The sequence below is a fragment of the Fringilla coelebs genome, assembly GCF_963513975.1.
Source record: "Fringilla coelebs genome assembly, chromosome: 3".
NCBI classification, from domain to species: domain Eukaryota; kingdom Metazoa; phylum Chordata; class Aves; order Passeriformes; family Fringillidae; genus Fringilla; species Fringilla coelebs.
Window position 1 is genome coordinate 65050864 of NC_140030.1, and position 22665 is coordinate 65073528.

At 40.8% G+C, this 22665-nt stretch overlaps 1 protein-coding gene across 1 annotated transcript in view; it reads left to right on the plus strand.

The window, feature by feature from the left end:
* The first annotated feature begins 523 nt into the window (after positions 1–523).
* Positions 524–22665, plus strand: part of MAP3K5 (mitogen-activated protein kinase kinase kinase 5) — a 98496-nt gene continuing 76354 nt past the window's right edge. The window contains exon 1 of the mRNA XM_084202077.1: positions 524–1401. Coding sequence (XP_084058203.1) covers positions 996–1401 — 406 coding nt within the window. The 5' untranslated portion in view covers positions 524–995. The remainder of the gene's footprint in view (positions 1402–22665) is intronic.

The window sequence follows — 22665 nt, forward strand, 5'->3', positions numbered from 1 at the left end:
TCACTGCAAACACTCAAAGCATTTACTCCTGACAAGCTAGTTAGAGTATGTGTGCCATCAAAAACAAACAAAAAAAGCAGGAAATTATAAAAATCCCTTTAGCAGGACCAGGTCCAGCGCACAGGGAGGACCTGGCTTCTTGCAAACACAGGCTCCTTCACATGAACCCCAAGCACCTCTGAAGTATCCGGGGCGAGGCAGGGCCCCCGCCGCAGCCTGACCCCACAGATTTGAAGCGTGACTGTGGGCTCGTGTGAGGGGAGAGGATATTACAAAATAAAACCCCACAGGAGACGGCAGGGCCGCCCTCGGTCCTCTCCAACAGCCGGTACTCCGTCCCCTCCCGGGGCACCCCGAGGAGCGGGGGTGGCCGAGCCGCGACTTCCCAAGGGGAACGGCGTCCTTCCAGGCTGGCAAGCCCGTGAGGACACGACGTGACTGCCCTTCCTCGAGAGCTCCCACTCGGGACGCGGCCGGAACGCTGAGCACGGGGGCGGAAAAGGTTATTTCTGCCGGAGGCGGGGCCGGAGGAGGTGCCCGGTGCTGGGGCCGCCCCAGCCCGCGCTGCCAGTGGCTCCGCAGCTGTCGCTCGGCTGGAGCTGGGGCGCCGGAGAGCGATCCCACAAGTGGTTTCTCCCCGCGGCCGAGGAATTTCGTCCAAGAAGTGAAGCGGCCGGAGGAAGAGTGGGGTGTCGGGGCTGGCAGGAGAAGGAGGCCGGGCTGCCGGGGGTCGGCGCGCCGGGTAGTCCCTGCAGGTGCGGAGGAGAAGGGAGCGGCGCGTCATGGTGCCGGTGGCAGGCACGGAGGCAGGCTGTGCTCGTCTCCCTGTCTCCGTCAACCTTCGCTAGCGCCCGAGTGGGAATCCCTCGCTTCAGCCCGGTCGCCTCTTCCCTCCAGCAGCTTAGCGGGACCGCTCCGGGGCGGGCGGCGCAGTATGGCATCCGCCTAACCCCGGCCAGCGCAACAGAGCCCGGGGCTGCTCTTTCTCCGCCGGGATGAACGACAGCAGCGAGGGGATCGTCAGCCTGCCGGTGCCCGGCCCGCCTGGCGGCGGGACGCCCTGCGAGGAGGTACTCGGTAGGAGAGCGCCCGGGGCCGACACGGGCGCCCGCAGCCTCCCGCCCGACTTGGCTGCGCCGCCGCCCGCCGCTCTCTGGGCTGAGGACGCCGCCGCCGCCGCCTGCCCGAGCACCGCGGCGCGGGCCAAGGGTGGCGGCCGGCGGACCGCGGTCACCTACGTGATCAACGAGGCGAGCCAGGGGCCGCTGCTGGCGGCGGAGAGCGGCGCCCTGCAGAGCCTGCGGGAGGCGTGCGAGGCGGTGGGGGCCGCGCTGGAGACCCTGCACTTCGGCAAGCTGGACTTCGGCGAGACGGCGGTGCTGGACCGCTTCTATAACGCAGGTGAGAAGCGCTGCCCGGCCGAGGCTGATCATCGCCGCCGCGGGACAGGCTCGGCCAGGGCTCGCCGTCACCGCCCCGAGTTCACCGCGGGGCGGCGGGAGCAGCTCCGGCCGCCAACTCCTCCGGGGGCCGAGCCCTCGGTGCCCCCGCGGCCCCCGGCTGCAGTGACATCCCCCGGCTGGCCACGGCGGGTACGCGGGGAGGCAAAAGTGTGCCAGAACCCGCTCTTGTCCCCCGCGCTAATGAGGAAGAAACTCTTAGGTCAGCAAGCGTGCTGTGAATCAGTGCTTGTGGCTGCTACCGGCGGGTTAAACGTTCCCTGGCTGTTTTCTCTCGGTTTCCTAACAGAGTGCAGGGATGCAAATTTGTACTAGTACGATGAGTGCGGGCTGAAACAGACAGGAGCTGCGAGGCCGTGGGAGCTTTGAAAAGCAGATTTGACACCAGACGCATAGGGACAATTTCTTAGTGCTGACACGGCATCTGGAACGCTCCATGTGTTTGTGGTTGAAAGTTTGTGCTTTTGATATTGATTGCATATAATGCATATGATGGATGCGTTTGAACAAAAAGCTGCGCACGCTGATCCGGTTAGTTGGCAAGAGTACCCAGGCTGCATCCTCTCACCCCAGTTTGCCAGCTGCACGGCAATAAAAAGACAGCACCTTTACTTGAAGGTGTGGTGGCCTGGGGTTCTGTGTTATGATGTACATGGCCCTGTTTATAAAAGTAATAACTAGAACTTTTCCCCATCTACTTATCTTATCGACAGATACATGGTGTGAATGTAGAATAAAAAATATCCCTGCTTGCTAGATTTTTAAAGACTTCATACAACTGAGGTTATAGTACTGAATTAATGGCTTTTTGCTTTTAAAAAAAATCAGAAGCAGGAAATTTACTTGACCTGTAATTTTAAGCTTATTGTGTGGTGTGGCTTTGAGGTATATGAAATACATGCTAAAAAGAACCATTTAACAAGTTTTTGTCAGATATTGTAGTTTCCTCCTTTCCTGGGGAGGGGTGAAGAAAAAGGGAAAGAAATCTCAAACAAACAAAAACCTCCTGGCAGTATTGTAACCAGTTCTCACAAAAAACTTTTCATGCGTATGCCTGTCATCTCTTTGAAACTTCGCCTCGTGGACTGCTGCTTTCAGTCCAGTGAGGTGGGTGATTATTAAGCATGCACTTACAGCTTATTCCTTTTGCTCTATGCAGAGCCGTTTCCTTAAAAGTAACAATTCTCAGAAGTCAGAGGAGCTGTCTTCACAGGTGGAAATAGGAAGGCCATAGAGTTCCATTATAGACTTTATATTCTCTGCATTCAGCTCAGAGAGATTTCAAGCACCCTGACATCTCTTCATTCCAGGGCAGGTGAAACCTGAGTCTCATGGCTCTGTTATGGAAGCTGTTACATAGTGAGGCTCAAGAAGTTGAATTATCCGTGATGTTTTTGTGCCTCTTACATTGGTTAATTTTTGGACTCTGAGCTGTTCAATAGGCGGGGTCTTGATAGTTCATGGATGCTTCTCGTGTAATGGGAGATTTGACTTGAAGTGGGCCCCTTTTAACTCTGGTAGTAGGCGTCTGGCTTATAGTGCTACATAACTGCATGCTTATGTAATATAATTCGCTTATTTCAATGACTTTTCAGCAAACTGTAAATGTGAAAACATTACTTTATCTTTTGTCCTGTTTGGCTGGAATTTAATGGAACCTTTGCAAACCAGAAAAAGGACTTTGTCATTCTGCTTTAGTAGTGAAGTCCATAAACGTATAAAGAACTAGAAGAGTTGATCACCTCCAGTGCCTGGACTGAAGAGAGCTGGATGTAGAAGTTTGTGTCTGCTCCACATATACTCTGTACTGTCTGAGCTGACCAGTGATAAACCAGTTGCAATCTCAAAATCTTCGGTCTAGAGGGATCTGTGGATTTTCATACTTGTTTCTTTATCCCTGCTGCACTTTCTACACTCTATTTTTAGGAATTAATTGTTCTCCAGAAGCTTTTAAATAGTGAAAAAATCTCTCTCACATTGGGAACAGTATTAAAGAGTAGAAGCTGTGTAGTAAAAGAATGCAAATGGGGAACAGTGTAGGAAACAAAACTGAAACAGCTTTGTAGGGTGTAGCTTTTGCACAGATTTTTTTTTTACCTGCTTTCACATGGTGGTAGGAGAGAGCATTTGTAGGTGACCTAAACTCCTTCTCTCTTACCCTTCTTGTCCTCTTTTGCTGTGTGCTTTCAGTGATTAAAGATGACATTAGTAATAATAATATCAATGAATATCTGCACAGTATGTTATTTTAAAAATAGTATATTAAAATAGCACAGCATGAGTAAATAGGAAATAAAATTTCAGCAGTGAAAATGCTTTCAAATTATGTGATAGTTAAGTGGTCATATTCAGGGTATGAAGTCATCCTGGACTCATTGTAAAGGCCAGCTAAGTTACAAGAGTAAGGAATGATGTGGTTTCATGAAGGTTTGGAAAATTAAACTTGTAACTGTGTTTGTATGAAACAAAACAAAACATTAAACCTCTCAAGTCCCGTAAAGCACGTAAATTAACTGTGATTTACGAGGATAGACCTACAGTATAACCTACCTGTACTTCATTAAGGCTTCCCTTTTTAATGTAGCATTTTTTGCTTTGTATAACACAGTCTGAAGTCTTGGTGGTTTCTGATGTATGTTTGCTTCATGCCTTTCACTGCTTCAAAAAGAACTTGAAGGAGTATTAACTAAAATATCTTAGATGAAAATACTCATCATCCGCTCTAAATGTAGATTAGCCTACTAATAATCTCCTGCCAGCTTCAGTCAACTATGGCCCTTAAATGCTGAGACATAATTAGCAGTGCATATTTAGTGAGTAGGTGTCAGCTATGTATAATTGAACCATGCATCCACCAAATATTAAGAGTGTGCCTAGTCTAGCCTTTTTGATTGTATGGCTTAAATAACACTTGATTTCAGCAAAAAATTTAAAAATTGTTTCTTAAAAAGCAAATGTCAAGTGACTCCTGGATTCTGTTGTATGAGGGTCTGACCAAAACAGACTTCAGTATTTATCACATTTTCTTCTACTTAAAGAGGAAGGTAAAGAGAGGAAATTGTCATTCACTTTCTTGCAGAACTTGATGTATATGGGTTTAATCAGCTGTCTTAAGGGCTCTTTTCCTTTGTAAAGAGGATAGCTAGACTTTGATTGCTTTTTGACGGGTTTTTTTTGTCTCCAGGAATTTTAAGCTGGTGCAGGTTAATTACAGGTATCTCCAAAATTCTAAATTTAATTTCTAAACACTTCAGGAATATTGTAAGAGTTGGGCGATTAAAGATATGGCAAAATGTATCTGAGACACTATTCTACAGTGCAGTAGATAATCATGGTATTTTAAAAGTCACCAAAGCTGTTGATATTTGTAATTAAATGGTATTTTCTCTAAGTTTTAATGCTTAGATCTGCATATCCTGTTGATTTTTCTTTAATTGCTCAGTTTCTTTTGCAAACAGCCATAAATGGGTGTAAAGTATTTAGAGTTTGTTTGGCTTAGGTAAGCACTCTTTTTTTTGGTAATTGAAATTAGAATTACTTTCTTTCTGAGCAGATCTTTACATAGTCACTTTGTATTACATAAGTGACTCAAGGACTAGCTGAATAAAGTGTTTGAGAAAAACAAAATAGGTAAAAGTATGGTAAAACGAGAAAAGGTCTCATGAATTCAGTAACCTGAATGAAGTCAGCTCTTCATGGGAGGGAGGTGCTCTAAGTCAAGGTAATTTCTTCAAAAAGGTTTTTAGAATCAGACAGGGATGTGTATGGTAGTTTGCTAGATGCAAAATATTGTGCATTCAGACTTAAATATGGTCTCAGAGGGACTGGTGAAGTATGAGATCATACAGTTACTGAGGAGGATATGGGTTTTCTAATCTGTGCAGTCACTTGTTTTAGGTTGGTTCTCAAGATAAACAGCTTGACTGATGTGCTTTTCATATAAAACTGTCTTTTTAACTTTAATGTTGTCTTTTAATGGGGAATTTCAAATTCATTGACTCCTTATGCTCAAGTTTCATCCATCAATGGCCCTTAGGAGAGATAGCATGCTTTTTCTGCTACAGCTGTTGTGTGAGTCTATTGAGATCATTCTTCAGAATGGCAATGATCAACTAAAATACAGTTCCTCAAATAAGAGATGATAAAATAGGTCTAATATCTTTATTTCTGAAATTCAACATTATTGCTTTCAGAATTCATGCAGCCTTGAGCTTGAGATTGGCATGTTGGCTTACTGGGCTTAGAAACAGTGTGCAACTTTCTTGGGAAGACTCTTGATATAAAAAAATGACAAAAAGTTCAGGGAACAGGTACAGTCACTTGTGTGAAGGTGAACATTACTTCAAAGATGTTCTACACCTAAGTTGTTTCTGCAGATTCTACAGAACATTTGCGGATTGTGTGTTTAGAAACATTTACAGGCACACAGAAATGTAGTAAAGCAATACCAGGGCTCAACAGCATTTTTGTGGTTTCTTCCTCTAAATATGATAAATTCTAGGATGCTATTTTTTTTTGGGTGGGATTTATGCTTTTATAGAAGTTTCCTGAAGTTTGTTATTGTGACACCCTAACCCAGACTTTCCTCTTAAACCCAAAGAGGGTCATATTCTACTCAACGCTAATGTTCTCGATCCTAGAAGTTGGTGTAAATATTTTCTGTGGTAAAAAGCAGAATGTATCCTACCATATTAACCGTTTGTAGGAGCAAAAAAAAAATCACTAGCAGAGAGAGTAATCAGAAGTTTTGTTCTATTCCACATTATTTCTCAGAACAATTAGGTGTTTTTCACCACCTTTTTCTCGGTGCCTCCTGATTAATATTTTTTAATTTCACTGACAGAGTTTTGTTAGACACTTGAAATACTGCACATACTTTCTGTGATTATGCAGCACTTACATTCATATCTTATTTTACTTCTTTTTGACACCCTCCTCCCCTCCCCCATCATTCCCCAGGTGCTGCTGTAACCCCACTACTCTTTCTATAGCATCATGACTGGAGAATCAAATGATAGTTCTTATTAATGTAGCAGGTGATGCATTATTCTTGTCCAATTTCAGAGTCCAGGACAACTACTAAAAAAAAATAAAAATAATTTTAGTTCCACTGTCAGTGGAAATCATGTTGAAAAATTCTGTATTTCAGCAGCAATGATGCAAGTGATGAGTTAGAGCAAGAGATGCCAAGTAAGTTAATAATGGTGTGCAGACTTGAGCTGATGGCTGTCTTGAAAGCATGACTAGAATCACATCAGGGATGCAAAATATTATGAGTACAGAATCTTTGTGTCAGAATGCAAAGCACATATTGTAATGTTTAGGTGGGGTGGGTTATAAAGCTCCTTTTGATTCTGCATATTGAGTCCAGATTCTCTTAAAAAGCAGCATTAGAAACACAAACCAAATGCATGGCATATCTTCAACACAGAAGAGTATTTCATTCCAAAGCACCTGAATGTCATCTACAACCAAAAATTTGAGTCTAGAATCCATAATCTTGATACAAAATTTGTGTGTTCATAGTGCTAATGGAGAACTTCTGAATTTATGAAGAAACTGTGGGATTTGAAACAACATATTCACAAATATTTCCATTGTTGGACCAGCTGTAAACCAAATTCCAATAGTGGTGCTGTATTGCACTTCTCTCATCAGGCTGCTTGTCAATAGGTGACTGAAAAAACTAATATTCCACTAGTTTCTGTCTGAAGCAGGAGGAGCACAGCAGATAGACCCACTCCATGTATGTGGGTGTGAGACCTAAGTTCTCTTTCAGGCTTTGTCACTGGCCTGTCAGAGCAATTTGTAGCTCTGCTGTGCAGAAAGAACTTCCTCAGGCCTCTCCCACAGCTGAGAGGCTTATGCAGCATGTGCCTTGGGTGTGAATTATCAGCCTGTAACATAAATAACATTAAGGGTATGCTCCTGATGTGTTTATTTACTGAAGTATTAGCAGTGAGACAGCTGACTAGGGAGTCCACGTGAAGGCTTTTGTTGGATTATTAAGAAGTTACTGGAAGCTACTAGAAGTTAGGCTTTTGAAATGGTTCTTTCTCTTTTGCTCTTAAATGCATCAGGGCTTATTCCAGAGCTAGTTTAGAAATACTTCATGGTATTTGAAGTGGTGGGAGGAAAGCAGGTAATGAAATTATTAGGGCCCTTAAAATACAGTAAAGATGTAAAACTCGTGAGGCATTTGTATGAGCAGACATCATCTGAGTTTATTCCCCACTGGAGAAAATGCTGACTGGAACTAGATGAATGCTTTTTGAGTAATGCAGAAGAAAGCTTGTGACTGATTTTTCTGCAGTTTGCATTTCTGTAGCTCTGAACAGGATGTGTCATAAAGAAATTACTCTTGAATTTGCTGCAGTCATGATAATAATTTGGCTTCTCTTTTTAGCAGCTTTCCAGAGTAAAAAAACACATTTCAAAAAGCTGTAAATGTAGCAAGTGACAACAGCTGAAATAAGTTGTGTTAAAGCCTAAAGGTTCAAGTGAAAAGTAGAAAAGACCTTGTATACATGCTTCAGCATCATTGTCCTCAGTAAATTTCACCCTCTGGTATGTCTTAAATAAAATTAAGTTAAGCAAGGGAAAATTTCAGTTTTATAGCAGTTTTTCTTTTATCTTTGTATAGAACAGCTGAGTTTTGAGTGTATTCTGTGGTGCTGATAATTTAAAACTTGTTCCTCTGTTTCCGCAGTGCCTTCGGAACAGCCTGTATTTGGAATTGTTGTATTTGCATGCATAGGTAACCTGCAAGTTTATTTGGAAGTTAAACCTGAAGGAATTATAAAACCTCAGTGGCTCTATAGTGGCAGGGATTTTGTAAGTCTGTATTTAATAAAATGGAAGTTATTGCTGGGATTCACATCTTTTATGATGTGGGAACCCTGCTTTAGATTGTCCCCAAACATCCACTGTCTGCAGTGGTCTGCTCCCACTTTTCCAGTCTGGCTTCCCTGGGGGTTGATACTCAGCAGTACAGACACACTCAAAGTGCAGCATTTGTTAGAACGAGATAAACATCTGTAGCAGTCAGCAAAGTCATCTCATACCACAGAACGTGTGTGTGTGACAGATGACAGAAGAATCTGTTTTGACAATTGGGGGGGTTTCTGGTAATTACTGATGGGTAGATTTCTGTAAGAAATTTGTAATTGTTTGTGTTCCAAGAGAACATGAACCTCAGGCTGAGCTTGACATACCATCACAGGCTGCTTTTTTGGTTTATATTACTTTTTTCCTCTGAGACCAAATTTATGCCTTGAGTGATGCAGATATAATATTTCAGTTATGAAAAGCTGCTGATCAACTATTAACAATGGCGTGCCAGAGTTGAATTCTCTTCTAAATCGTGTCTGCCTTTATTCAAAAACATTAGGATGAGTTTAGATACAGCATGGGGCTTTAAGATTTCCCACAGTCTGAGTCATTTGAAGCCAGTGGGAATCAGTGCTCTTTCAAATCCCACAAGAAATGTATGTTTTGATTTAAGAGCTTGACACCCCTGTAAAGATTTGGCTCTGCATTTCTCCCTTACTGTAATAAAGTAAATGAGTTGCTCTGGGACTTGCTTACTGATTGTGTCAGTGGGTGTCTCTTGCAGAGAGTGCACTCTGGGTGAGTAAGCAGCTGGTACTTTCAGTGGTGAAGACAGTTTTTCAGTGATATCTCCACAGAAGAGTTATCTGCACTTGCAGAATTTATCTGGGTTTCTTCCTCTTCACATAATAATTGTCATATACAGTTTGAATGCTGGTTTCATTACAGTCTTTCTGGCTTATTAGGGACCTATAAACTGAGACCTGCAGTCTCTGAATTGTGAAGATGCAGGTTAAACTTCTGGCAGAAGTCTATTCTGCAGTGTGCACAAGTCACCTGACTGTAACGCAGGAAGCCCTGGATATGACCAAGGAAGACTCAATGATGGACCACAAGTCAATGAACAGCTGTAGCACTGTTGGAATTGAATTGTGGTTCTGAAGTGGGCCCCCTCCTGCTTGGGATAAATTTATTCAGTTATCTTGACACAGTAGCAAAGTACTTCATTTAACTACACCACAGAGGCACACCCATAAGATTAAATGCTCCCACTTCCACTGCTCCACCTTCAATATGATTTTTGCAGCTACACGTACTTTTTAAAGCATGATAGTAATGGCTTTTTTCTATAGAAGAATGTATCTGAAGGGAACCACACTAGATGTATGCCATAATTTTGGTTTCTATTGGTTTATTATTGCCTTTCAGTACAATATCTCAGATAAGGTTTCTTGACCTTCCTCCAGGAACCTTATAGCTGATTTGAGTGAAAATGGATTGACTTTAACCTGAATGTATGCATGCTGACTACTGGTTATGCTTTCAATAATGTAGCATGATAATGAAACCAAGTTTTTGGTTGTGTGCTGCATCCTGTCTTCACTCACTCCTTGCAGCTCTTGCCGTCAATGGAAGTGACCTGTGGCCTCTTTGGAGAAGGGGAGAAGCCATTTGCCTCTTGAATGTAACCTTGTCTTCCAGATCAGAGTTGGAAATGAGAGGTTTTTGCCAGGCAGTTGGTGTGAAGAACAGAGAATCCCTCCAAATCTCCTTGGGAGTGGAATTTTGTCAGTTCTGAACATTGTCATCATCCTGGGTCAAGTGCAATTGCAAAACGCTCAGTGACACCATCCTGACCGCTTTCACAAGAGCTGATTGTTACTTGTGTAAATAAGCTGAAGTCCTGTGTATTTCTGTTCTCTGTTTTCCTGAGACCAGTTTCAATTTTTGTTTTCTGCAGAGCTGAGCTTCACCGTTACTTAATATGAAAATAAATATACTTCCTTTGATACTTGAAGTCCTTCAATACATAATTTATTACAAGGGTTTTCAGTGACCCTACAAATCATTGAAGTTGCTGTGCACAAACTATTTTCTTTTGCTTATTATGTTGAAACTTATTTTGGGAGGTAAAGTTTCTGATAAACTCATTCCATATTTGTATATTATTTACATTTCAAGACCGTGATGACTCTAATTTCACAACTATTTTTATGAGTGCACGTTAATTAGAAGAGGAACAGAATTTCTTAGAGTTTTTTTTTTTTTGTTATTTTTGGTTTAGGTTTGGTTTTCTTTTTTGTTTGGTTGTTTTTTTGGGTTTTGTTTTGGTTTTGGGTTCTTTGGGGGTTTTTTGTTTTGTTTTGGCTGGGTTGTTTTGGGGTTTTTTTGCGGGGTTTTTTTTTTTTTTTTTAATATACCACACTTGGTTGTTCTAGTTTCCTTTTATATCTTTCAGGGTTTTCATTATTTTGGGTATTTTCCTGATTTATTAGCCAGAAGTAACATCTCTGTGTATATTGAATGTGGCACATATGAAGCATGGCAGACATTGCAGGGCAAGCCAGAAAAAAAAAGTTCCCCTTCCAAAATATCCTGTACAGCCATCTTATTATATTATATGACACTAATGCTATTAACTTTGAGGAAATGCTGGGGTCTTGCAGCAGTGTCCAATTCTGGTTTATTCTTGGGGGGCTGCTAGCCCAGCTGTGCTAGCAGCTTTCTGCTGGACTGGTCTCAGGGTGTACTACAGAGTGCTCTGTTTGTGGGAGAGAAGTGGCTCAGGCTGGATTTAGCAGTCACTCCAAGAGCTTGTATTGAAGATTTACTCAAATATGCTTATTTCATTGAGGCTTAATAACACCGGAAGTTTGTGGAGGTTGTTAACTGTGAAGTAGATTTAACGTGGTTTAAGTACTTCAACACATTTGGGTGCATTTCACAATTCTGAGGTACATGGAGAAAGTCTTAAAAGTATGTGTTCTAAAAGCATTCCGCAAATGAAACAAGAAAATGAGGATTCTTGCCACTAATTCTGTTACCAGAAACCATGATCTCCCTTTTCCAGCTGATGCGAGAAGGCCAAAATGCAATAAGAACACTGGGAAAATGGACTGAACTAAAGCTAGAGCTTTTGCAGCAAGCCCCCTGCCAAATGGGTGTGAACTGGAAAATTTCCAGTCCATTTTGTTGCTTAACTGCTTGCATTTTGGCCTCTGTTCTGCAGCATCCCAGAAGTGTGTCTTTTTTGAGTGGTCAGTGTGTTGACAACCTGATACTTATCTCTGTATCCTCCCTGTTCAAGTACTTTAATAGCAGCTTCAGTTGAAAAATCTCCAGGTAGGCAAACCTTACCAAACCTTAGTGAATTTCAGTTTATGCTGTGGCTGGTTGCAAACTGGCAGATGCTTGTCTTCAATATTTAGTTCTGTTTGTAAGAAATTATACATTCCTTATCTATTCTAAATTGAAGATATTGATTCACAGACACAGACCTGGGGTTGTTCAACGTGGAGAAGACTTCAGGAAGACCTTATTGCGGCCCTTCAGTACCTTAAGGGGGCTTAAAAGAAGGAGGGAGTGGGGCTTTTATATGGGAAGATAGTGACAGGAAAAGGGGGAATGGTTTTAAACTGAAAGGTTAAAACTAGTTTTCAAACTGAAAGAGGGCAGGTTTAGAGTAGATGTTAAGAAGAAATTTTTTAGTCAGCAGGTGGCAAAGCTCTAGAAAAGATTGCCCCAAAGCTGGGGATACCCCATCCCTGGAAGTGTTCACTTTGGATGGGGCCCTGAGCAACCTGATCTAGTGAGTGGCATCCCTGCCCGAGGCAACAGGGTTGGAATTAGGTGAACTTTGGTGTCCCTTCCAACCCAAGCCATTCTTTGTGTCTGTGATTTAGAGCTACTGCCATAGTAATGTCAAGTACTGTCTGAGATTTCTTACACTGAAAGGCCTAATTAAGGTGGCACATTTTCAAATAACCTTAATGCCAATAAATAAATAAATACAAGCAAGATGACAATTACTGCAATGTGCATATCAATATTAGAAAAGATAATTACCCTCCTGCTAAGAGTATGCTGCTGCCTCACTCTCGCTGCAGTGCTAAGTAGGGTAAGATGATCATAAAATCAATTTTTCTGTGCATTTACTCTCATTAAGTAAAACTGCTGGAATAGTTGAGTATATTGTATCCTTTGAGATACAGTCCCACGGCAGCTTAAGTGGAGGAGAAACTGGACTAACATGCTTCTCCCCGGTGCTGCTTTCAGTGTTCAGAGAATGACATGATGGGGTAGGTCATGGAGCTGGCCTGATTGCCAGCTCACTCCCTTACTTCCTTCTGGTTAGCTTTCTGTTGAGTAAGTTCTGTGAGCTGAGCATGCATTCTGAAGGACAGACCAAAAGCAGGACTGCAGCAACCTGTGTTGAGGTTGTCTAAAGGTGTGGTTTTGTGTTATTCTTGGTCTTGTCTCCTTGTGGGTTGCCTCATATCCTTTCCTCTTCCGGTCACGGTGGCTAAGGAATGTATTTCATGCTGCTGTGCCAGCTGTTCGTGCTCTCGGTCTGATGTTTTTCAGATACTTTCAGTTTACAGGAAGGTTTGATAACATTCTCTGAGTTTTGCTGTGTATTACAATAAAAACTTGAGGACTTCTCATCATCTGAGAGTTCAAAGATTCTGCCACCTGAATTGAAATTTTAACTACATCTTTGCTAGCAAATGAGTATTTGTGCTGTCCCACTCTTAAGGGAGCGCCCAAGATTCATAGGTGCTCATGGTCGAAAGGAATGACAAAAGTCAGAGGGTCTGCAAAAGCTTACATTAGGTTATATACTTGCCATGAAAAATGGTATTTTAGTCCATTGTCTCGCAGTATAAGCAACTTAGTGCGTTTTGGGTAACGGGGCAGAGTGAAGAGAGAAAGATGGGTTAAAGAGGGTGAAAGAGCAAAAAAAGAAGAGAGATCAGCAGTCCTGGCTCCAGTGTTGATCCAGCTGATGGCATGGCCAAGGTCCTGGGATGCACATGCACCTGGGCTTTGTGGGGATAAGTTTTCTCTGCCCTGGAGATAAGTTTCTCACTTTCTATGTGAGAATTACTTAACATGCTCAGTCCATTCTTTTAGACCTTTTTGGAAATGGGTCAGAGGGCTTTGGAGATCTTCAGTGATCTTGATCCCCTCTCTAGTTCATTCCCACTTCTTGACCTCATTCACACACTGTACTGTGTTGTGCTTATCTCCAGGAGCCAGAACGAGGACGCTTGTCCTGGAAAAGTCCTGCCCTACCTCTATATGGCCCCCTTCTCCAGCCACATCCTGTTCTTTCTCAGAACAATCCTTGGTTGGCTCCACAGTTATCCGGCTATTGGTGTTTGGAGTCTTACACATTAGTCCCCTTATCTTCTAGGCTTCTGCACATGGATAGCAGAGTTCAGCAGCCTATGCTATTAAGCTGTTATTGCTTCTGGGATGCTTTTGGTCTGTGCCAATGAGTAGAGCCTCAGTAGCATTCCCAGTGACCTGTCTGAAGGGAGCAACCTGAGGCTGGGAGAATTTAAGACTGATGTAAACCATTCCAAGCCACTCGGTCCTGATGCAGAAGTGGGACCTGGGGCATGTTTAATTGGTGAGCATTGCTATACTGGTTTCCTAGTTTAGGTGTAACAAGTGCTTCTTTGAATCTTTGGTTCAGAGCTGAGGAAGTGCAGTTGCAGTGCCATATCTATTCAGGAAGATGGGTTAAAGATACTGCATTTGTGAATGCACAATTTCAGCAGCTGTCTTAGCTTCCAAATTCACAGTCTTTTCTGAGGCCCTTAAATTGAATGAAGGGCAGTCTGTAGCTATTGCAAGTCTTGGGCCTCAATGATCACTCAGCAAATAACCTGCTAATACGTGCTGTTGGTTGAATAAGAATCTCTCAGATCCACCATATAGAACAAGATTGCAAGTGTAGCATTTGGGCTTCTTTTCCAGCATACATTATCAGTTTCTTTGTTTCTGCAGGAAATGTACAAAATGTCATGACTGAATATGATGTAAAAATTTCACTTTCCATTTTAATACATTTGATTTTTCAGTCAATCTCTTATGGATAACTCAGAGAGCACATCTCAGTACTTTTTTTTTTTTTGATAAAAGATATAATATTTTCAGTTATTAAGTTCTGCTTAAATGTAACTGCCCTGCAGTTATATTGAAAAGCCTTCAGTGTGGCAAATGAAGAAGGCTGGCTGCAAAAGAAACAAATTAAATTTCAGGAGCTTCACTTTTGGCTTATGCTGTTGTAAATTACTTGGTCTATTACTTGGTCAAAGTTGTTTCCTAGAGTTTGTGGTTTAATTTGCTGGCTTTTATACCCAGGTATTTTTGGATAAATCTTTGTAAAAGAGTGATTACTCTGCTAAAAATGAATGTGTGAGTAGGTGGTGGCTGTTGTCACCCTTTTTTCTCCAGTGTCTCAAGTGTTTCTTCATCCTAAATATTTCTCCTTCTCTTCTATAAAAGATGAAGAGCCTGAAGCATGAGAATTTAAATGTTTATACGATACAAGTGCAAACTGAGCTAGGTTTCCTACCAGTTGTGTGGGTTATTTAGTTTGTGTAAAGCTGAATATGTATTTTGATGGAAATTATTCAGATTTACATCTATGTAGCTTTCCTGTTCACGTCAATAATTGCTGTAGGAAAAAAAAGAATCCTGTTTTTAGCATAAATTACTGTTATCTTTACCATTTCAACACTGCAGGTTGAACGGAGGTTGAAGCCAGTGTTGAATATTGCAGCAAGATCATGTATACTGAGTTGTTTTAGTTAATTGGTACTAGAACATTTGAAATACTGAGTTCCAGAAGTTACTTGGAATGAAAACACTTTTACCTGTACATAGAGTACAGAAAGGAATAGATTAGATTAGATTAAGTAAATCACCAGTTTCATATGCAAATGGTAATTCTTGCCACTTTGGCTCAATTCACCCATGCCAGTCATCAAACTTTCTCTTGCTCCACTGATTTAGGCACTTGGAATTGATGAATTCATAAAGTTCTTCCAGTATAAATTCCTTGGTTCAGTTATGGGCTAGCTAGCTTGAGGTTTTGCTGTCTACTGTGATTTAAAAACTATAGGAAGTGGATTCAGTTGTAGAATATTTTCTCAAGTAAAATGTTTGCCTGTGTTTCTATTTTGTAGTCCTTGTTCTTACTCAAAAATAAGATGCCATACAAGACACTTAAAACCTCCTTTGTAGTGCTAGCTCTGCTTGAAAAGTGCTGCTGATACAATTTTTATTTTCTACACGTGAAGTTCAGCATAGTCTTAGCTTGGTGAATGTCCACATATAAATACTTCAGAATTGAATTCAATTTATACAATGCTCCAAGTGCTTTATCTTGAAGTCTTTTATCTTGCTTCTGCCAGCTCTGATGCTGGCGTTCCCCTTCATGGGTTGTGTACTTACTTAAGGATTTCATCCATAGAGGCTAAAGCACTTTATGGAGGGAACAGAGAGCCATCTCATCATTTTAAGGAGAACGAAACCAAAAGGATGGAGAGTAAATGACTTGCCTGAGTTTTGGCAGTAGACCATAGCTAAAGGTGAGGAGAGAACTCAGGAGGAGAGAACTCACTCCTGAGTTTGTTAGCTACTGGCTAGATCAGATGCATTGCTGTTGTGATCACTGGTGATTTAGATGTGACTCATTTCTGTTAAGAAGACAAGAACCTCCATGGTAGTTAACATAAAATCTGAAATTTGAAACACTCTTACACAGTGGTTGGATATTAAATTGTACTGCAGTAATTCTAAATTAGTGTCATAGCCATATAAAAGTCGGTTTTGGTACTTGAATCATATGCAGAGATGGGCTGCCTTTGGAGTAAAGTTTGAGCATCTTGTATTAATAGAGTGACAAGCCACAATAATCCAAGGCTGTTCTTTTTGCTGTAAAACTGAATTGAATGAGAATGGAATCATAACTATCACAGGCCACCTGGAGTTACCATTGACAAAGCCAAATGCTTATCAGATCTGTTTAATCTCGTTTTGCAACAATTAGCAGCAATCATGTCAAGCGTTAAAGAATTTAACTCAGATGAGTCATATCCGTTTTCTGTTGGGGGATGCAATAGTGCAGTTACTTGAGAGGCTGGGTAGTCTGTGCTGCCTTACAGGCAGATGGTTCTGGTGTGAGCAGTCATATTTTCTGTATTAATTTGCAAATTAGTAGTTGCTTCTCAGGAATTTTGAGTGTGATTTTTCCAGTAACTTAAATACCAAGTTACTACTTGCGCACACGTGTGGTTATTTTGGTAGAAAACTAGTATGGGAGGGTTTGTCCGCCTTAATAAAAACTATTTGTGTGTCACCTTGTTTCCCCTTTCTTTATTGATACTTTCACTGGTACTCTGACATTCTTGAGAGGAGAGGGATGGTTCTGTTATCTGTGTTCCAGTAAGCTAAATCAAAAAGTCATAGCTCAAATTGTGAAATTAATTTCAAACTTGGTCTGTGCAGAAGGGAGATGAGCTTAAGCTAAATAAAGCAGGCTGGATTGATCTGTGTCTGTCTGAACTTTTATCCTAGACTTGTGTAATTGCTGTCCTTGGGAGCTGGTGAGAGATGAAGTTTACGAAACGACAGCCGTTCTGCACTTTCTTGTACTTGGCAACAATACTGTAATCTTGTAACTTGTATGTCTGCAACTGTAGGCAAGGCTGCAACTTTGCTTCTTTCTGCTGGAGATAAACTCCTTGTCCTTGTTACTTTCCAGCAGGGTCCTTTAAATTTTTTATAAGTGTTTGAGGCTTTTGTGTTACAGGGCAAGATTACCCAAATCTGTACTGTGGAGTGCTTTGCAAAGCAGGACATTGATTCCAGCTCTGTCTTTTGTTAGTTGTTGCAATAGAAGAAAATTATCCTGCCGTGTTAGTGACATATGTCTAGCTTGGTGGAGGGTTGCTTTTTAAAATTTCTGAACACTCCTATACTATACTCCTAAACTGTAGTCTCGTCTTTAAATTTGAGACTTTATTTTCTGTGTGAAGTTGATATTTTTTGCAGTGTTTTTGGTGGAGCCCAGGGGATCTTTCAAACTAGGTTTAATCAGGTGTGTTTTGTTTACGCTGTACTTTACCTGTGTTGACTGAAGTAAATTGATTTGTGTGGTTGAGTGCTGTGTGGGTTTTGTCCTGCTAAATTGCAAGGAAGGCTGCGGGCAAATGTTGTACTTGTGACTTACAGATCACTGAGGTCTGGCCAAGCCTTGTGAAGGTTGTCCTACCTGCTTTCAAATCATGTTTGACTTGAGAAGCCTTAGTTGTAGTGTTACATGGGAAAAGCAGCTTAACTGTAATTCTACAGCTTGCTTTGTTGAAAAAAAGTGGTGGTAGTTTTTTTGTTTTGTTTTGTTTTTTAAAGGAGGGGCTGGAAATGGATAGGGTGTATGAGCTATGGAAGCAGATACTGATATGTCTGTATGTTTTTTCAAGGATTTCTTTGAAATAGAACATAAATAGACCTTGTATGGGGCAGATGAATAGGAAAAGACATAATATTTTGAATTTAAACAACAAATATTTAGAACATTGCAAAGAGACAATAAATAATAATAAATTCATTGCTGTGCTCCTAGGGAAGGAACATGCATTGCTACCCAGAAATCTGTGAGTAAGGAAACAATTGATAAACTAGTGCTTATACAGGTTTATTTTGGGAAATATTGGTCAGTGTAGTCACTAGACCAATTTTAAAATCAAATGAATAGAGAGAGGCACAAAACAACTAAGTGCTGCAGTGTATGCTTATTTTTTAATCTGTTAGGGTGTGTAACAGAGGTTAGAGCTGTTATGAATGAATTACTGAAAACCTCATAAGAGTAATAAATAAACTGGTCAGCAGTCACGAGGGAGGGAGGGAGGGAGGGAGGGAGGGAGGGAGGGAGGGAGGGAGGGAGGGAGGAAGGAAGGAAGGAAGGAAGGAAGGAAGGAAGGAAGGAAGGAAGGAAGGAAGGAAGGAAGGAAGGAAGGAAGGAAGGAAGGAAGGAAGGAAGGAAGGAAGGAAGGAAGGAAGGAAGGAAGGAAGGAAGGAAGGAAGGAAGGAAGGAAGGAAGGAAGGAAGGAAGGAAGGAAGGAAGGAAGGAAGGAAGGAAGGAAGGAAGGAAGGAAGGAAGGAAGGAAGGAAGGAAGGAAGGAAGGAAGGAAGGAAGGAAGGAAGGAAGGAAGGAAGGAAGGAAGGAAGGAAGGAAGGAAGGAAGGAAGGAAGGAAGGAAGGAAGGAAGGAAGGAAGGAAGGAAGGAAGGAAGGAAGGAAAAACTACAAGAGGTGTTTGCTGTATAAATGTGATGTGCTATATTTTAACCACATGCATCATCAGATTTGAAAAACTGAATTTGGGTCTTGGTGGAAGACATAGAAAAGGGAAAAAGCGCATTATCAGAATCATTCATGGAATTGTTTCCATGCAGATGGAGACTGACTAGATAGGATCTTTTCAGAAGAAAATAAAAGGGAAAGGTGGTGTAATCTAAAATCAGGAATGGAAAGGAAAGATTTATTAAGGAGTAATTTTTAATTTTTGACTTTCTGACTCTTATCTGTAAGCAGCTTCATTAGAAGCTAAAAGATGCACTTTTCCATACAAGGACATCGTTAAATAGTCTTCAAAAGGACATTCCTGAGGGATAGGTTTTGTAAGACCTGTTATATATTGTGTACACATGAAATGACTTGGAAACTCTTCAGACTGTTGAGTTTCCAGATGTTTTAGAATGTACCATGTGGTTCTGCAGTTGTTTTTTCTTTTCCTTTTTGCCAAGATTTGTGCACTTTTTAAGAGATAGTGGTGTTTTTTATCAGAAAATATGGCATGTGAAATTCCAAATCTTTCAGGCAGTTAGTTTTGTCAAAGCCTTTCTGTTGATGAGAAAACATCGGATCCAGCAGTGAAAGTGCTACAAGGTAGACATTTTTGTGGAGAGGGTGGTGAGAACCAGGAGTGGTGGGCATATTTTTTGATTATCATGAAATTTGGGGTCTAAAATTCTCAAGTGCTCTATTATTTATGAAAAATGGGGGGGGGGGGGTAGAATGGAAGTATTTCCATGACTAAATAAAGACATTGAACAAATGTGTTTGTTTACATGTCTTAGAAAAATTCTTCTTCCTAATTTTCAGAGGCTTAGGAAGATTCCCATTTTTTACAGGCATTCCAGATTCTGTTCATCATAATCTTGAAGTGCTTGTATTTATTTTTCAGTCTGTACTTGATGCTCATGAAGTTTAAACTGTTTTTGGTATCACTGGGTTGGAAAACATTAACTCTCATTACTTGAAAATAGTATTATGAGAAATAGTTGTGCGTCTTTTTATTAGAAACACTTCCAGAGTCTTTTCAGTGGCTTAATGGATGTGGCTCTTGCCTTCTTGAGAAGGGTCTACCGTCTCTCTTAGGCATTTAGCTCCTCTTGGTGCAGGCCACATTTCTACTAGAACCTATGTAAAAATGAGCAAGCTTATCAACAAGAAATTGACAGGATTAGCTGAAAAAAGGAAGAGCTTTCAGATGGCATAAAGACATCCTAAGGAAAATTCATTCCAGAGAATGTGTCCTGTTTATTAAAAGAAATTTTAAAGTAATCTACATCTGGCGGCATTGCTAAGAAGATAAATAAATTGAATTATGCCCTTTGAAAGGAGAACTTTTGCTCAGATGAGTAAACAAGTTAAAAATGTGTAAAAAGGCATGTAAGCCTTAGTAAGGCAGTTTCCAAGTGAGTTTGAGCAATATTTGCTGAAGACTGCTATTTTTTTGGTGCATGCCTTCTGACTTTACTTGATGTCGGCAGCATTATAGTGGGAGATTATATTGGTATTACATTAGGGCAAATGGGTTAAAAATATAAATGGAGAGCACATCATTTAGAGTCATGGTAAAATCTGGCAGCAGGGAGGAGTTGAAGTGGGTTTTTTGTAGAAGGAAAACACACTCTTTTGATGAGCCTGTACTTAAGGGTAATCCATTTAAGACAGTATATTGAAATGTCAAAAAGCTTTTCATGGCATACTTTACCAAATACTCTTAAAGAGATAAAATATCTGGAGATGACATCCTTATAACCCTTAAGTGGAGTCTGAAAGGAAAGGAACAGAAGAGAAGTTTTGCAATGAAGCAAGGTTGCCTGTAGAAAAACAGGCTGTTAAAAGGATTTTTCTGTACTTTCTTGTTTTGAATTGGGCTTTTCAGAAGTTTCGTGGCTGATCTGAAAATTTCTTTCTGGTGCAGGCCTGTCAAAACTTTAAAGAATAGGCAGTAAAGAATTACAGAAGGTTTTGTGGTACCAGGGAAATGAGCAGCTAAAGGACAGCTGAAGTTCAGTGACAGTGGATGCAAAGTAACATACATGAAGAAAAGCAGCTCTAATTGTTCACATCAGCTGTTGATATTCAGCTTTCTAGGTAGCTCAACGTTTTATTGTTAATGTGTGTGGATTGTTTTAAAAAGCTCAGTCTTGCATCATTCTTACCATGTCTGCCACATTGCCTGCTGGCTTCTGGCAGAGAAGAAACACTAAAACAGAATTTTGATCTGATCCCTCCAGATGTGCAATGAAACCCAGACTTGGTTTTTGAAGCTTGGAGGTGAATCTGCCTAGACATTTTTGTCACAGTGAGCTAAGCAGAGAAACCAAATATATAACTGTGTTATAAGTGAAAAAATTAGATTTTAGGAAAAAAAACCCAAACTGGAAGACTTCTTAGGTGGAGAAAACTTGAGGTCATTAAATCAGAAATAAACAGAACAGGAAAGACAGAAATAAAAAGAACTTTTGGTCAGGTTTTTCTCCTGCCTGTCCTGTCCTTGAGGTGGATTGTTGTTTCTTTCCTTGGCTTTAATGTTCTCTGCAACTTTTGAGCTGTAGCAAATTCTACATTTCACACAGACTTTTGGAAAACTTTCCACCACCCATGAGACCTGGCTGTTTGGTTTTCATAGGACTCTCCTTTGTTTCTGAGCTTTTCTGTTGGCCCACCTGTGTTTTTACAAGTTCTTTCTTCTTGGGTAGGCTCAGTCGCTTCTCCGGAGAATAAATAATCACTCTTTCATCCTGCATCTCAAAGACACATAACATAGGAACATAAACCAAAATAATCACACAAATACCATCACATCTTCTCTCTCTCTCTCTCTCTATCTATCTATCTCTATCTCTCTCTCTCTATCTCTCTCTTTATCTCTCTATCTCTCTCTCTATCTCTCCCTCTATCTCTGTCTCTCTCTCTCTCTGTCTCTCTCTCTATCTAGAGGTTTGCCTGCTTAAGATCCTGTCCAGGCCAAAGGAGTGTTTGGTCTTTTTTTGAAAAAAATTGAAATGATTAAGATCTTCTGAACAAAACTTCTCAATTTAGAAGTACTGGTTTGCTACAACCTGCCTTGTTTTCATTGACTGCTTCTGCGGTTGTCTCTGTGGATTGCTTAAATAGCATTTGGTACAGATCCTAACTCTAGCCCTGTAAATGTACCCCAGCCTTCAGCTGAGCTTCAGTGGTTACCCCATTGTGATCTGAGTATTTTTTCTGATGTTAAGTTCAGAGTTAAGGTAGTTTTTAGTATTTGGTGTTATTGGTACTAGGGAGCCTGTTTCACTAGGATTGATACAGATGCGGTGAGTCTGAAGATATTGAGGTTATTTTTGAATAAATGGCTCTTTGTTTGCTTGTCATCTTTTATTCTTGCCTGATCCTGAGTTCCTCCCACATGCATTAAGATGAGAGTAGTGTTTTTGAATTGTTGGGGGTTGGAATCATGTGATAACGTTATAATCCTGTTTTGGGCCAGGAGAGAGTGGATTTTTTGAAATTCAAACTTCCTTTGTTTTCTTTTTCTTTATCAGAATGCCTTTCTATATTGTTTCAGTTGTCTTCAGATCATTGACACAGTAATTTAGGTTTTGATGTGTAGTTTGATGTGTTAATTCCTACACAACCCTTTATTGTTTGTCATCTCTATCTTTCTGTCTCATTTCTTTTCTAACAGCAGTTATAACTTTCTTTTTGTTACCAATTTGTTGCCAGCTTCTGCTGTTTTATTTTGGTAATTGCCTTCAGCTTATCTCTCATCAGTTTTTGATTACAGAAGCAAGACGTTCTTTTCCCTTCACATCTTTGAAGCATAGTGCTGACAAAAAGGCCAGAATTTCACTTGGAGGATCTTGGTCTTGAATACTGTTGCTGCAACAAGAAAAGTAACTTGCTTGGTTGGTTCTACTTGGTGAAGTATTATATTTGATTTTGTGAGAATGATCTGAGCCAGTTAGCTACAAAAGTTGGCAGGAATTAATTTGCACAAGTGTTACTAAGGAGCACCTCAA